We start from the raw sequence: 17696 nt of genomic DNA on the forward strand, positions 1-17696 counted from the left end.
AAGCATATAATATTTTTGGGTGCAAAATGCTTCCAAACATATTATATGGTCACATAATAACATATTGTTTTTTGGAAGACAACATTATTGAATTTGGATGCAAAAATACAAAATGTTTGGAACTTAGACTACCCAAACATATATTGTTTAGACCAATATGCTTTCAAACATATTATATATTGGTAGAGATCAAACATATAAATGTTTGGGCAATACCCAAAAATGTATATGCTTGAAGCAAAATATGTTTGGGAGTATATGTTACAGAAGCGATTTTTTGTGAGCGTGTGGTCTCTAACAAACATGTAAAACTTGCTCCATATCTGTCCATAATTATATATAGCCTTCATATAAACCGATCCAGTGATTGACCTCTGTGGTCTCTTGGAGTAAATTTCATCCGATCCGGTTGAAATTTGGTATGTGGCCCATATCGGTCAATAATAATATAGCCCCCCCTCTGTAATGTCATCATTAATTTCTGACCTTTTTGATTACTTACCCATAGCAAATGACAATTAACAAAAACGCATACATAAATCAATTTGACTTCCTTTTCATTTTTCGTGATAATTTCACCTCGTTTGAGATCGAGTAAATTAGAAACGCTTATGTTATTCTTTATTATCCAAAAATAAAAACTATGAATTATACAATGCCAAACTTAGTGTGGGTAGAAAACTACGTTTTAAGGAAATTACAAATAAATAAAAAATAAAAGGGAGAAAGAAATTTTCTGTGGTTGGGTAAAAAGGAGCCAAAAGAGGAGGCGGCGTAAGGGAGGAAATAGGTTCTACAAAATATGGAAACATTCCATGTTGTAATAAGTCTTTCACATTGGAGCAAATATTTTTATTGTGAATTTTGCTACAAATCTGCTACTATAGCGGCTATCGTTGCTGCGCTAATGCATCTCTTTCTTTCCAAAAAAAACTTTAGATAGAAATCTGTATAAAACGTACGTACATATATGTATGTGTGTGTTGAGTGTTTCCATTAGATGAGTGTGGGTGATGTGAGGATAGCATCTTCATTGCTTCATAGTGTGCTAGAAGTTTCAGCATCAGTTACTGTTGTTTCACTTTTACTGGAATCGTTGCTGTTATTATCTCCAGTTCCTAGAAAGAAAACAAACAATGATGGAATATATCTGTTAGTGATATGAAACATAATTGTAAAAAAAATCATTACAAAAAAAACGTCTTTCATAAATCCATCGCTAGCCACTACTTTTTCTTAATTCAAAAATGGTACATTTTTTACTAATTGGTAGCATGTTAAAATTTTGACAACATTTTCTATAGAAATAAAATTTTTACACAATTTCCTATAAAAATAAAATTTTTACAAAATTTTCTATAGAACTAAAATTTTGACAAAATTTACTAGAGAAATAAACTTTTGCAAAAACTTTCTATAGAAATAAAATTTTGCAAAATTTTTCTATAGAAATAAAATTTTGGCAAAATTTTCTATTGAAATAAAGTTTTGCAAAAATTTTCTATAGAAATAAAATTTTGCAAAAATTTTCTATAGAAATAATATTTTGGCAAAAATTTTTATTGAAATAACATTTTGACAAAATTTTCTATAGAAATAAAATTTTGACAAAATAATATATTGGAAATAAAATTTTGGCAAAATTTTCCCTTGAAATAAAATTTTGACAAAATTTTCTATAGAAAATAATTTTGCAAAAACTTTCTTTAGAAATAAAAATTTTGGCAAAATTTTCTATAAAAATAAAATTTTTCCATTGAAAACAAATTTTGACAAAATTTTCTATAGAAATTAATTTTGCAAAAACTTTCTATAGAAATAAAATTTTGGCAAAATTTTCTATTGAAATACGAGGGCGGTTCGGAATCTTCTTAGCCTATCAATGAAAGAGAATAGTTAGTTTTTCAAAAATATTTTTTTTTTTCAATATAATCTCCTGAAACTTCAATACACCAATGCTTTTCTAGCAATTCTTCTATCCCTTCATTAAAATAGTTTTCCTCAAGGTCTTCAAAATAGTGGTTTACAACTGTAATTGCATCTTCATTTGAGGTAAAACGCTTGCCAGCAAGGATTTTTTTTAGATTTGGGAACAAGTAAAAGTCACTGGGAGCTAAATCAGGAGAATAAGGTGGGTGGTCAAGAAACTCGTACTTTAATTCATTGATTTTAGCCATTGTTAAAACACTCTTGTGCGCTGGTCCGTTGTCTTGATGAAAAATTATTTTTTTGTGTTGTTTTACCCCTTTCCAGATAGCCAATCAATAAAATACCTTTGAAGTCCCAAAAAACCGTTGCCATAACCTTACCAGCCGATTGAATTGTTTTTGCCTTCTTTGGGGCACTTCCTCCAGCTTCAGTCCATTGTTTGAATTGTTCTTTTGTCTCTGGAGTGTAGTGGTGGATCCAAGTCTCATCAACAGTTATGAAACGACGCTTAAAATCCATTTTATTTCGCTTAAAACGATCCAAACAAGCTTGAGAAATTTTCATTCTTATGCGTTTTTGATCGACTGTTAACAAATGCGGCACCCATCTTGCAGAAAGCTTTTTCATCTGTAGTTCATCATGCAAAATTAAATGGACTCGATCATTTGGGATGCCCATGATATTAGCAAGTTCACGCACTTTTATTCGTCGATCATTTACTACCATATCATGCACTTTGGCTACAATTTCTGCTGTTGTTGCTGTTTTTGGACGTCCACTACGTGGTTCATCTTCAATGCTGGTACGACCACGTTTAAATTCGGCAACCCAATTTTTTACTGTTGCATATGAAGGAGTACTTTCACCTAACACATTCACCATATCATTATGAATTTCTTGTCCCGATAAACCTTTTTATGTAAATATTTAATGACAGCACGCATTTCTAATTTTTCCATTGTAAAAAAAATTGCGGATGCGTCTTTTTTTAAAAACCTGTTTCTAAATGAAGGAGTTGCCAAAATTTAACATGTGTTCATAACAGAGATGGAAGTTTCTAAAACACTTAACTTTTTTTCCGTTTATACCGCGCTTTTTGTGCTAGGCTAAAAAGTTTCCGAACTGTCCTCGTAAAATTATGACATTTTCTAAAGAAATAAAATTTTGACAAAATTTCTATAGAAATAAAATTTTGACAACATTTTTATAGAAATAAAATTTTGACCAAAATTTTCTATAGGAATAATTTTTTGGCAAAATGTTCTATTTAAATTAAAATGTGGAAAAATTTTCCTTTGAAATAAAATTTTGACAAAATTTGTCTTTGAAATAAAATTTTGACAACATTTTCTATAGAAATTAAATTTTTCAAAAAAAAAGATATTTGTTTGTTGGGTAGTTTTTTGGTAAAATTTTCTCCAAATTTTGGTAGATTTTTTTGGCTCGAATGGCAACCATGCTTTTGACTCATAAAAACAAAAATGCTGATCAGACAGGCAATGCGTCATCGATCCAAACAAGTGGTAATAATTGTAAAAAGTTAAATTTTTTACTTTTTTAACTTTTAAAGCAATGCAAATAATCCGAAAAAAGTAATTTTGCAATATGACAAGCGCATGCAAAATTCTTTGGAGATGATCCAAATTTGGATTACTATATATTTTGCTGGTAAACCACAAGTAGCTATCGCATCGCGTCCAAAAAGTGGAGTGGAAAAAGCTAACAACACCGAAATAAACGAGGCAGTGGTAGAAAACTTACTCGACAATTGAACATATTGCGAGAACGGATGCAACAGATATTAAAAAACTAGCTCCAAATAAAGTCATTGAAGTTCCAAAAAGTTCAAGAGCTTACCGGTGCACAAAAAGGTAGACCGGATAGAGCCAAAGAGCGACTTAGCTTGCACAAAAGTGCTCAGTTACCGAATTTAAGTTTCTCCTATGAGAAGCCATTCTAACTGAAGCAGTTTGTGAACAAACAAAATGATCGCGTTTACTAGCCAATGAGGTCAGGTGGAAATTTACACCTTCGATGGGCCATAAGAACAGTGATGCCAACTCCCAAAGGGCAAAAAGCACCAAAATACCACATTCCTTCAATGTTCTACTAAAAAACAAAAAAAAACTTCACACTTTTTTGTATTAATTTCACGCAGTTTTAATTTTCCTCAACCTCTATTTTCTGAACCATAATGGTACATAATATAATAGTTCTTATTGATAAGAAATTTAATTGGTACAAATTTCATGACTAAAGTTTGCGTATTTCGAATTCATATGTAATGCCTTTCAATTTTCACGAAATATTTTTCAGGCGAGAAAAACATTTTTTCGCCATTACATTTGGAAATATTAATATTTGGAGGGATTCTATTTCTTATATCAGTTATGAGTGCTTTGTGAATTTAATATAAACGTTTAAATGACATCTTTATCACGTTCAGAAATTCGTCACTCGTCCTTTGACATTTCTAAAGAATACCCTAAAATATAGTTTCTCAAGCTTTTGAAAGTCTATTCTGAATTTTTGTTTGAGAAGATATCGTCAATTAAATTTAATACTGTTCAAAAGAACCAAAAGCACTAAATGAAAATGCCAGAAAGCTCCAAGTTGGTGCTTTTTTTGAAAAGGCACTAAAAAGACAATTTGGTGCTTTTTGGAAATCAAAAAGCACTAAATTTGGTGCTAAAAGCACCAAATTGGCATCACTGCATAAGAACTCAAGCTCCGCCGATGATTATGGTATAGACAGCCATAACGGCCGATGGTCGCTACCCGCTCGTATTCATTGATTATGCACGCAGAGAAGGAATATGATCACTTCAAACATGTTTTAAGAGCAAAATGCTATTTTTGTATGGTGACCATGTAACATGTTTGTCACTAAAATATTATTTTCTCATCAAGTATAACTTGCTTGCCGAAATCAGATACATGAAAACCATGTTACATGGTCACCACCCAAAAATAACATTTTGGTCTTAAAACATGTTTGAGGTAATTATATTCCTTCTCTGTGTGTGGGGTTACAATAATTGCCGAATATTATCGAGAAAATGTCCGAAAGAGACTATTGAAGTTCGGGGAATACAAACATTTCGGCCGCAGTCCGTAGACATTCCAACAGAACTCAGCACCATCGCACTCATCAAGCGTCAACCAAGAATGACTTAAAAATTAGATTCCTCGCTTCATTTCTACCGCACAATGGCCATCAAATCCGGATCTCAATCCTTTGGATTTCTCTTTTTTAATAATTGACTTAATAACAGTGACATACGAACTCTGCTGGTATAAAATCAAGTATATCTCCTAAAATTGAGCATTTCTGTTTAGATTAAGATAGAGATGTGTATCTCCCAAACCTATTGCAATTCAGTAGTGGTGATTAAGGATATGATAACAGGTTGGCGGATAAGTCCCCGGTCTAACAAAAAAAAACACATTTTTTTTTGTCAAAATTCGTTTTTATTATTCAACATAGTTCCCTTCAAAAGCGATACAACGATTATAACGACCTTCCAATTTTTTGATACCATTTTGGTAGTACTCCTTCGGTTTTGCCTCAAAATAGGCCTCAGTTTCGGCGATCACCTCTTCATTGCAGCCAAATTTTTCCCTGCGAGCATCCTTTTGGGGTCTGAGAACAAACAACGTCGCTGGGGGCCAGATCTGGAGAATACGGTGGGTGGGGAAGCAATTCGAAGCCCAATTCATGAATTTTTGCCATAGTTCTCAATGACTTGTGGTACGGTGCGTTGTCTTGGTGGAACAAAACTTTTTTCTTCTTCATATGGGGCCGTTTTGCCGCGATTTCGACCTTCAAACGCTCCAATAACGCCATATAATAGTCACAGAGGCCATTACTTTGCCAGCAGACTTTTGTGTGTTTCCACGCTTCGGAGACGGTTCACCGGTCGCTGTCCACTCAGCCGACTGTCGATTGGACTCAGGAGTGTAGTGATGGAGCCATGTTTCATCCATTGTCACATATCGACGGAAAAACTCGGGTGTATTACCATAGACCAATTAAATATAAGACATCTCAAGTGAATTCACAGCGCTGTAGTTTGTCTGCACACCGTAGATGGCTCTTTTTCGTCTGCAATTGAGTGATTTTTTAATTTGGCTTTAATTTGTCTTCTTTCCTTTGTTCTCTTGTTGAAACACCAAATATTGTAAAAGCTTATAAAATTCTATCCATCCACACCTTTTTTGTAATGCAAATTGACTGATTTGTACGGTTATTCTCGTTTCCCAAAAAGTAATTGAGTCACTTGACTGCGCACTGCAAATAAACAAAACCATGGTGAATTCACTTGAGATGTCTATACCTTCCTTGGTCTATGGTATTACGAGTTAATAGCTGCAAACACCGCTCAGAATCATTAACACGTTGTTGTTTTTGTTCAAATGTGAGCTCGCGCGGCACCCATTTTGCACAGAGCTTCCGCATATCCAAATATTGATGAATGATATGACCAACACGTTCCTTTGATATCTTTAAGGCCTCTACTATCTCGATCAACTTCATTTTACGGTCATTCAAAATCATTTTGTGGATTTTTTTGATGTTTTCGTCGGTAACCACCTCTTTCGGGCGTCCACCGTCCTCCGTGCTCATTTCACCACGCTTGAATTTTGCATACCAATCAATTATTGTTGATTTCCCTGGGGCAGAGTCCGGAAACTCATTATCAAACCAAGTTATTGCTTTCACCGTATTTTTTCCCTTCAGAAAACAGTTTTTTATCAAAACACGAAATTCATTTTTTTCCATTTTTTTTCCACAATAACAAAAGTTGCTTCACAAAAGACGCTCTATCTCACAAACTAATTGACTTACAGACGTCAAATTTTGACACGAATCATTTAAAGGTTGGTACTATATAAAAATAATATGCATTTAATAATAGCGACGCCAGCTATGTGTCAGACCGGGGACTTATAGGCCAACCTGTTATAACCGGCCCCTCCCGACTTTCTACTTTACTCACTTGTTTTTTAATTGATTACCTCAACTTCACTCTACCTTTTTATTGGAAGTATTTTGGTGATATTTTTCTGTGTGCCACCTTAATGCCAGGTTAATGTCAAATTAATTATGAGTAAAACAAAATCGTATCTTCACAAAAAAAAAAAACAAATAATGGTTGTTGGTATTGGTAACACTCCGTGTCACCTATCCAGCATGGGGATATAGGATATACATAAATATTCATACTAATTAAAAGATTTACTTACCACACTCTGGAAAATCTTTGGAGGTATCTGACATCATAGACGATGTTGTTGTGTCAACCGTTTGTGAAGGTGATGACGAGGATATTGTTGTTGAGAAGCTATCACTACTTGATGGAGTTGTCATGCTTCGACTGTCGGAACTAGTGACAACAATCGTATTAACTGTGCTGTCTGTGGGATTTATAGTTGAACAACAGCTACTTGCATCATTGGGTACACTTAAATCGCCTCCAACGCTTCCATCTGTGGTTGTGGTTGTCCCCGATGCGGATGTATTATTCGCTATAGGCGACCCAGCCATAGTAGTCGTTGTCGCTGTCGTTGCTGTTGCTGATGTTGCTGTTGTTGCAGTTGGCGATGGTGTGCTTGGTACACGTGCCAAATTCTCGGGATTTATTTGTATGGAACCCAAATTGATGCGTTGCAAATTTCCCGTTGTTTGTATACGCACATGTATGGGAGGCTGACGCCAACCTCTTGCAAATAGGGCCCTACGTATCATACCTAGGGCACCGCCAACATTCTGTCCGGCATAATGTTGCAACAAACCACCAACAAATGGCAGTTGTTGTGGTTGCATTTGTAACCCTTGGCCACCATGAGGCTGTTGTCCAGCCTGCAGATGTTGCTGCTGATGCTGAGGCAGTGGAACTAAACGGAATATCCGATTCGCTACAAAGGTTCCTGCCTGTTGCTGTTGTTGAGCTTGTTGGCCCACGCCACCGCCAACGCCAACACCACCTCCAGCGGTGGTCGCGCGGTTTTGTCCCTGCTGTTGTTGTGGTTGCTGTTGACCGGCAGCCATGTTTCCGCCACCACCATCATTTTGATTACGTGTTAATATGAGAACTTGAGCCTGTTGCATAATAACGGGCAGCTCGTAGTGATGGAAGAAATACAACATGGAATGCTGAAAGAAGAGGAGACAGGATATTTCGAATAACAATTAATAACCATTGTAATTGAATGGGAATCAAATGAAATTCAATATACTCGAATGCAGATGGAATTGCCCAACGGCAGAAATGTCACATTTGTGCTCTTAATTAATATGAGAATTTGGAAATAATGAATTTTTGAATTAAATGAAAGTCCAGGGTATTGAATTTATTGAAATGTCATCAGTATGTTCGTTCAATGTTCAATCATGAAATCAATCCCAAGCACACAAGCCAGATCACATCTACAAGACATGTAGATATTTTTTGGGCATATATTTTTTGTTTTCCTTCTGTACGTTTCGCGCATTGTGAGGTCAGTGTTGCCAGTATTGGGGATTTTCCCCCAAATTGGGGAATTTTTTTCCGGGATGGGGACAAGGATTTGTTGGGGAATCTCCACAAATTTGAGGATTTTTGTGGGGAATTTTCGAAATCTGTTCAGTATAATAAATTAGATTAAGAATTATGGTTTATATGAAATTCTACAGAAAGGCTTAAAGAAATACAGAGGTTCTCCAAAACAAAAACTTTCCTCCTCTTTATTTCACGGCATTTATTTGGGGACCAAGAGCTACTTTACAATTTACTCTGTTTCCTAAGACATTTTTCACATCGGGACAACAACGCCTTTTGATCGATCACCCAATTTTATTTTTTGACTATTCAGAACTTAGTTCTAATTCATAAATACACATGTTGACCCCAAACTCCCATTCATATTTCTCGAGCATGTAGAAGACGATTCGATGAATCTTTATACCAATAATTAACTCTGATGAGCGCTTGTATCGGAAGATATTTTGGGCACCCGGCTCCTGGTTTTGTGTTTTCAAATCTTCATCTTTTTGTAACTCGCAAACTGGTATAACAAAAATTACATATTTTTCCAATTTTTAAATTTTGTACGGTTTATTCTTTACTTAAAAAAAAAGAACTTGCCAAAAAACTTATTGGGGATTTTTGTGGGAAATTTTGAATTAAATTGGGGATATTTGGGGATAAAGGCGTTCCATTTTGGGGACAATAGCCCGAAAAATACTGGCAATACTGTGTGAGGCAATATTTCCGACCATATTGTTTTTAACCGTGGTGGCAACTTTATAACATAGATATTTTTGAAGCATACTTCTAGGAGCATTTTTATACCCTCCACCATAGGATGGGGGTATATTAACTTTGTCATTCCATTTGTAACACATCGAAATATTGCTCTAAGACCCCATAAAGTATTTATATTCTGGGTCGTGGTGAAATTCTGAGTCGATCTGAGCATGTCCGCCCGTCCGTATGCTGAAATCACGCTAACTTCCGAACGAAACAAGCTATCGACTTGAAACTTGGCACAAATACTTGTTATTGATGTAGGTCTGATGGTATTGCAAATGGGCCATATCGGTCTACTTTTACGTATAGCCCCCATATAAACGGACCCCCAAATTTGGCTTGCGGGGACTCTAAGAGAAGCAAATTTCATCCGATCCAACTGAAATTTGGTACATGGTGTCAGCATATGATCTCTAATAACCATGCAAAAATTGATCCACATCGGTCCATAACTATATATAGCCCCCATATAAACCGATCACCAGATTTGACCTCCGGAGCCTCTTGGAAGACCAAAATTCATCTGATTCAGTTGAAATTTGGTACATGGTGTTAGTATATGGTATCTAACAACCATGCAAAAACTGGTCGAAATCGAAATCGAAATATATAAACCGATCCCCAGATTTGACCTCCGGAGCCCCTTGGAAGAGCAAAATTCATCCGATTCTGTTGAAATTTGGTACGTTATGTTAGTATATGGTATCCAACAACCATGCAGGAATTGGTTCATATAAGTCCATAATTATATATAGCCCCCATATAAACCGATCCCCAGATTTGACCTCCGGTGCCTTTTGGAGAAGCAAAATTCATCCGATCTGGTTGAAATTTGGTACGTGATGGTAGTATATGATATTTAACAGCCATGCCAAAAGTGGTCCATATCAGTCCATAACAGCGTTGCCAATTTAGCTTTTTTCCCGCTAGATTTGGCTTTTTTTGAAGACGTTTAGCGGGAAAAAAATGCATTTAGCTTTTAGCTTTTTTTCTGGCTTTTTTTCATGACCCTTTGAGCTATTTTTGGCTTTTTTATTTTCGACATGTTCGTATTGAAATATGAAATAATTCGAAGCTCAATTGAAGCATTAATTATTACAGCCACTATCCGGGCATTTTTGGAGCAAATACACCTTGTTGTAAAGTTTTTTCCTCGTATTCGTAAAAGTTATCGTAAACTTTAAATCTACTATTACCATACAAATTCCTTATATAAACTGTCAGTAAATTATTAGGAATATTAGCATTTGACTCGTTTATCCTTTTTATGTTATTATAATATTCTAAATTTATTATGATATTACTAAACTAAAATAGTAGATGTGAATTGCTTTGTACACTAAAAAAACATTGTCGTGAGGCCAAAGATTTCATGTCCTTAAAATACGTCCGCGAATTTTGGTTATAATAGCATTTGTGAATTTCATGTCCTTAAAATACGAACGCGAATTTTGGTTATAATAGCATTTGTGAATTTCTCTTATATAAACTTTTTTCCTTGTCCAAAAGCCGATAAAGTCGTTTTGTCCTTATAGTTAATTGATTTAACTTAAAAGTGGGTATCTTTACATGAAAGAAGGCTAGGGTCAATTCTACAAAATACAAACCAAAATAGGGCTCAAAAATAGAAGAGGCTTTTCAACATTTTATTTTAAAAACGTATACATAGAATAATTTCTACTTAGAGTCTGAATTTGGAAATTTAAGTTTTCGTTAGCACGTTTTTAAAGCACTGTGGTAGTTCATGAATAAAAAGCTGAAAAAACGAATAAGTTCAAATTTGACTCGGAATCAATACCAAAATCATTAGTGTTCAAAATCTTTGGAACCGAACATAGAAATAATATAATAATAATAAATAAAATAATAATAATAAAGTTTTGAATGTGGTATTATTTTTTTAACATAAAAATATGCAATAAAAAAATTCGTAGTGATAGGATCAAAAAATCTGCTATTTATTAAAGGAATGGATTTACATTTACGAAAATTGGACAACAATAGGTTTGTAGGGAAATTTTTGAATAAAAGTTATTCAGTATAAACTTGCAAGATAGTTAGAATGGGTTTTATTTTCTTGGGAAATATTAGGAGAAGAGTACTTGTTCACGAATTTATCATTAATTCAGTTAAAATGAAATATGTTGATATTTTCGAATGCAGTTCTATGTGACATTGTGCAATATATCGCACATTTGACTTGTTGATGATTAACCAGCTGATAATTGCAAGTTTACTGGGAAAAATGTTTTTACTAGGAAATATAAACGAAGGACTTCCAGTAAAAATTGGTGATAGTAATCCAAATGTATCGAGTACGCAAACAGAGCTAATATGACTTAGATTTTCTTACGGTCTCACAGAAATGGAAATAAAATGAATACAATTAAAATAATATGCATTTTAAGTGAAATAAAGCCTTTAAATTTGTTAAATTTCAATCAAAAACGTGACTTTTGATACAAAAAAATTTAGCTTTTTTTCTAGCTATTTTTTAAAATTTTTTGGCTAGTTTTTTGGACAAATCTAGCGGTTTTTGGTGAAACAATTCTGGCAACTCTGGTCCATAATCATATATAGCCCCCATATAAACCGATCACGAGATTTGGTTTTGGAGCCTCTTGGAGGAGCAAATTTCATCCGAGTCAATTAAAATTTGGTACATTGTGCAAGTATGTGGCCGTTCACCGTTCTTCAATGACCTTTTTCATTTTTTTTTTATTTACGGAATGAAAATTTCTTAACATTGTCTTAGTCCATATGGAGGCAGATTAAATACATATATAAACCAATTCAGTTCTTGATCGGTTTACACAGAGGAGTCTGTAAATAATAATGGACATAATGAACAAATTTTCGTACGTTATTTAGAGGACCAAATTTCAACCCCTTCGGATCATATTTGCTCCCCAAAATTAAATTTGGATTTATATGGAGCTATACATAATTACGAACCGATATGGACCAATTTGTGCACAATTTATAGAAAGCATATACTAATATCGTGTACGAAATTTCGACCAGATCGGATGAAATATGCACCTCCAGAAAGCGCAGGTTATTAAATCTGGGGGCTACCCAGCAAAAAAACTTGGAAGTTCTTCCAAAGGCACAACTTTAAAAGTACAAGAAGATGCACTCCCAATGATGTTCTTTATTTTAACTAACCAGGAAGTTCTTTTAATCCAATTTTTTATAACTTGGTTTGTTCATACTTTTAATGGGTAATTTTAACTTTTTATACCCACCACCATAGAATAGTGACGTGGGTATAATAAGTTTGTCATTCCGTTTGTAACACATCGAAATATCCGACTATATATATTCTTGATCAGGGGGGAAATTCTAAGACGATATAGCCATGACCGTCTATCCGTCTGGCTGTCTGTCTGTCTGTTGTAATCACGCTACAGTCTTCAATAATAAAGCAATCGTGCTGAAATTTCGCACAAAATCGTCTTTTGTCTGCAGGCAGGTCAAGTTCGAAGATGGGCTATATCGGTCCAAGTTTTGATATAGTCCCCATATAAACCGACCTCCCGTTTTGGGGTCTTGGGCTTATAAAAACCTTAGTTTCTATCCAAAATGCCTGAAATTGGAAATCTAGAGGTATTTTATGACCACAAAGAGGTGCGTCAAAAATGGTGAGTATCGGTCCATGTTTTGGTATAGCCCCCATATAGACCGATCTCCCGATTATATTTGTAGGGCTTCTAGAATCGATAGTTTCTATCCAATTCGCCTGAAATTGGAAATCTATAGGCCATAAAGAGGTGTGCCAAAAATGGTGACTATCGGTTGATGTTTAGGTATAGCCCCCATATAGTCCGATTTCCCGATTTTACTTCTTGGGCTTCTAGAATCCGTAGTTATTATCCAATTTGCCTGAAATTGGAAATCTAGAGGTATTTTAGAACAATAAAGAGGTGTGCCGAAAATTGTGAGTATCGGTCCATGTTTTGGTATAGCCCCCATATAGACCGATCTCCAGTTTTTACTTCTTGGGGGTCTAAAATCTGTAGTTTTTATCCAATTTGCCTGAAATTAGAAATCTAGAGGTATTTTAAAACCCTAAAGAGGTGTGCTGAAAATGATGAGTATCGGACCATGTTTTTATATAGCCCCCATATAGACCGATCTCTAGATTTTATTCTTGGGCTTATAGAAACCGTAGTTTCTATCCAACTTGCCTCAAATTGGAAATCTAGAGGTATTTTAGGACCATAAAAAGGTATGCTGAAAGTAGTGAGTATAGGTCCATGTTTTGATATATCCATCAGATAGACCAATCTCCGGATATTACTTTTTGGACTTCTAGAAATCGTAATTATTTTCCACTGTGCCTGAAATCGAAATCTGGAGTTTTTTAGGAATACAAATAGGTGTGCAAGAAATGATTTTATTTTTTAGGCTTCTAGAATCCGTAGTTTTTATCCAATTTGCCTGAAATGAGAAATCTACATGTATTTTAGGACCTTAAATATGAGAGCCGAAAATGGTGTGTATTGGTCCATGTTTTGGTTTATCTCCCAAATAGACCGATCTCCCGATTTTACTTTTTGGACATTTAGAAACCATAGTTTTTATCAAATTTGCATGAAATTTTAAATGTAGAAGTATTTTAGGAACATAAAGAGGTGTGCCCATGTTAAATTCATCGCTTCTGCGTCAATTTTCCGGATCCAAAAAGAACATTTTCATTACTTTTTTGGCGACGCTTTTTTTTTTTTTTTGTTGGGTACATATATATAATTATGGACCGATATGAACCAATTTTTGCTTTGCGTTTAGATGTCATATATTAACACCATGTACCAAATTTCAATAGGATAGGATGATGTTTGCTCCTTCAAGAAGCACCCCAAACAATATCTGGGGATCGGCTTATGTGAAAGCTATACATACATAATTATGGACCGATATGGATCAAATTTTTCATGGTTGTTAGAGGTCATATATTAATACACGTTCCAATGTTCAACCGTATCCCATGCGGTTAGGTTAGGTATAGTGTCAGCACGATATTGGTGAACATCTCTCTTATCACTGAATGCTGCCCCATTCTATGTTCAACTCAATGACAAGGGACCTACTTTTTACGACTCCGAACGTCATTCCACATTGTGGTGAAACCACTTAGCTTTGAAACACTCAGAAATGTCACCAGCATTATTGAGAGGGCGTAATCCAGCGTTAAAAAAAAAAAAACTTTTTTGTGTTCGATCGAAACTGGGGTTAACCCACGATCCTATGTATGCAAGGCGGGCATGCTAACCATTTCACCAAGGTGGTTTCGGATCTGATGAATTTTACTCCACCAAGAGGATCCGAAAGATCAATCCGGGGATCGGTTTATATATGGGACTATATAATTTTGGAACTATATGGACCAATTTATACTTGATTGTTAGAGACCAATAGCTAACACAGGGGATCGGATGAAATTTGCGCCTCCAAGAGCCTCATATGGGGACTACACCTAAAAGTGGTCCGATATTTGCAATACCATCAGACCTACATCAACTACAACTACTTGTGCCAAGTTTCAGCTTCATAGCTTGTTTCGTTATATTTCGGATGGACGGACGGCGATATCACGATCGACTCAGAATTTCACCCACTTTGGAGTCTGAGACCAATATTTCGATGTGTTACAAACGGAATGACCCGTCCTATGGTGAAGGCTATAAAAACAGTTAACTTGGCTCCAAAGATTTTGACATATTTAAGGCAAATTTAGGAAGCAATCCACCTTCAAATCCAGGCTCTATAAAATTGAAATTAGAGTACAAATCTTCCTCAAAGCAACGCATTGAAATTAATAATATTCACAAAAAAAAAAAAAAAACAAAATTGTGAATATATTGCAACCATCTATGGCTACGTCAACAACCAAAATTGTTGCACACCCAGCGAAGAGATATATATACTCACCTCAAACATATTTCAAGAGAAAAATGTTTTTTTTGTTTTTGGTCGGGGAACATGTAACATGTTTGTCGCAACCATGTTATTTTTCCGAAATTATGTATCTGATTTCGGCAACCATGTAAACTTTTTGGCGAGAAAACAACATTTTTGAGACAAACATACTCCATGTTCTCCGTCTAAAAATAACACTTTGCTTTTGAAACATATGTGGGGTGATCATGTTCCTTCTCTGCGTGCATCTCGGAAAATCAAAGGGCTGAATAGCCTCTCCAACTTACCTGTATAAATAGCCAAGAAGAGACCAATGCCAAACTACGATTTTGTCCACTAAAGCGATAGTGGTAGGCATAAAAGGCGAAATGATACAAGAAAAAGAACCTGTAAAATAAGAAAAAAAAATATAATTATTTTTTATATTAAATAGAAATACAATAACATGTGTATATTTAAATATAAAAATAGCTAAATTACTCCAAAAACCGGGAAGTAAATTACTTCAAAAACTTGTTAATACTTATTATTAAATGCGCATTTCCTCCTCGAGCATATGTAGTCTATTTATAGAATACACCCTAACTTTTATATTTATCTATTTTTTGTAATCGAATTCCAGAGAAAAAATTGGAAGTTGTTCAAACACTCTTTTGACAAAATGTTGCTTTTCGTGGTAAGGAAGTTTGTTTGGAAGAAAAGTATATATTTTCTGTGATAAACGTTGATACTTTTACAGGATGTAAAAACAATTTCATAAAGACTAACTCAAAAAAAAAAAAAATTCTGACTATTTGCATCTTTCCTCACATCTTTCTCACTTCCACGAGGTTTTCTAGTTCTTAGCACCTTTTTCGCCTGGATGGAGAATTCAACCGCGAACCAAAATTAAATTTTTTAATTGATACTATCATTTCGGTGATTGAAGACATTTCAATTAAAAAATTAATTGGATCAATTAATTTCGTGATTGAATCAGACCTTTTTTGTGTGAACGCACAAGCAGCGCATATAGTCAAACAGTTATATTTCTATAGCATAGTTTTTGGCGCCCACGAGCCGATGCAAAAAAATAAACTTTATTTGACAGAAAAATACATTTGTTGGCCCACCGTGGAACAATTGTTAGCATGTCCGCCTTGCAAAGGGTCGCGGGTTCAATCCTTGCTCCGACCGAACACAGTTTTTTTTAAATATTTTTACACATGTATATTCCAAAAATTTTCGGAAGATTCCGAAAAGATGTTCGACATGATGAAATTTTTACTATGAAACTTCACAATGAGTCTTATTAAATAAAAAGAAAAGTGATTGGTTAAACGAAATGGACTGTGTATTTGGATCACAACTTATTTGTTTTTAATTGCAAAAATAAAAATTTTGTAGCAAAAAAAATCTTTGGTGATAAAAATTTTAAATTTTCGAAGAAATTCAAAAAACCAAAGAAAAACGTTTTCGGTACACGTTTTCCAAACGTTTTTTTCTTCACGTGTACAATCTATATATATAAAAATCAAAGTATGTTTGTTTATTTGTTTGTTTATATGTTCCGGGTAAGCTTGGAAACGGCTGAACCGATTTACTTGAAACTTTCAGCGATTGTAGGGGGCGCGCATGTGGTAAAAATACGGTACCTCATTTTTGATTTGACGGTACCTGGTCGCGGAGGGACACCTCCCCTTTGTCCGACTTTTTGAAAATTGGACCAAAGTTGACCAATTTGCCTGAAAGTTGGCGTTGGCATCTAGACAAAGATCCGCTACTTTATTTTTTGACATTTGGTCGGGGAGGGAGACCTCCCTCCTTTTGTCCGACTTTTTTAAAGTACAATGAAAACAAAACTTAAATTCTCCGATTGAAATTTTATGGAAAAACTGGGGAGGTTATGAAATTTATATTAGGTTCCAGATTTTTTAATATTTGGTCGGGGAAAAATAAAAGCACATAGGGAGACATCCGTTTCTCCTTAAGTACATACAGAGAAACAATTAAACTTTTCCAATTTATTTGAAATTTACAGAGGACGTGGGGAGAGGTTATGAAATTAATACTGGATATCTGATTTTGTGATATTTGGACGGGATGAGGGGCTCCCTTGTCCTGCTTTTTGAAAATTAGGCTTATAATTTGCATGACATTTTCTGGGACATCTACACAAGATACGCTACATCACTTTTCGATATTTGGTCGGGCAGGGGGAACCTCCTCTAAAACTGAAAAATTAAAATTCTCAAGTATTCTTGAAATTTACAAAGGCCGTGGGGGAAGGTTATGAAATATGGTGTACCTTTTGTTGGGTATTTGGACGGGGAGGGAACCTTCTCCTTATTCCACACTTGAAGAAAAGTTTCTAGATTTTCTTGAAATTTCCACTTCTGTGTTTATCGATATTTTATCAGGGAAAGTAAGGTCCCTTAACAAAAAAATAGAGCAACATTTAACCTTTTCCTTTTCTACTTGAAATTTCCAGGGAACGTGGAAGGAGGTGATTAAACTAATACGTATATGGTTTTCGATAGCTGGTTGAAGAAGGGAGATAGTGAAATAAACTTT

General features: G+C 34.8%; 1 protein-coding gene across 2 annotated transcripts in view; it reads right to left on the bottom strand.

The window, feature by feature from the left end:
* Window positions 1-540: 540 nt before the first annotated feature.
* LOC142237993 (uncharacterized) overlaps window positions 541-17696 on the bottom strand; it is a 103360-nt gene continuing 86204 nt past the window's right edge. For both annotated transcript variants that reach the window (XM_075309477.1, XM_075309478.1), the window contains exons 12-14: window positions 15431-15530; window positions 7177-8086; window positions 541-1118 (exon numbers count right to left, since the gene is read on the bottom strand). In XM_075309477.1, the coding sequence (XP_075165592.1) occupies window positions 1039-1118; window positions 7177-8086; window positions 15431-15530 (1090 nt within the window). In that variant the 3' untranslated portion in view covers window positions 541-1038. The remainder of the gene's footprint in view (window positions 1119-7176; window positions 8087-15430; window positions 15531-17696) is intronic.

The sequence above is a fragment of the Haematobia irritans genome, chromosome 5 (genome assembly GCF_050003625.1).
Source record: "Haematobia irritans isolate KBUSLIRL chromosome 5, ASM5000362v1, whole genome shotgun sequence".
NCBI lineage: Eukaryota > Metazoa > Arthropoda > Insecta > Diptera > Muscidae > Haematobia > Haematobia irritans.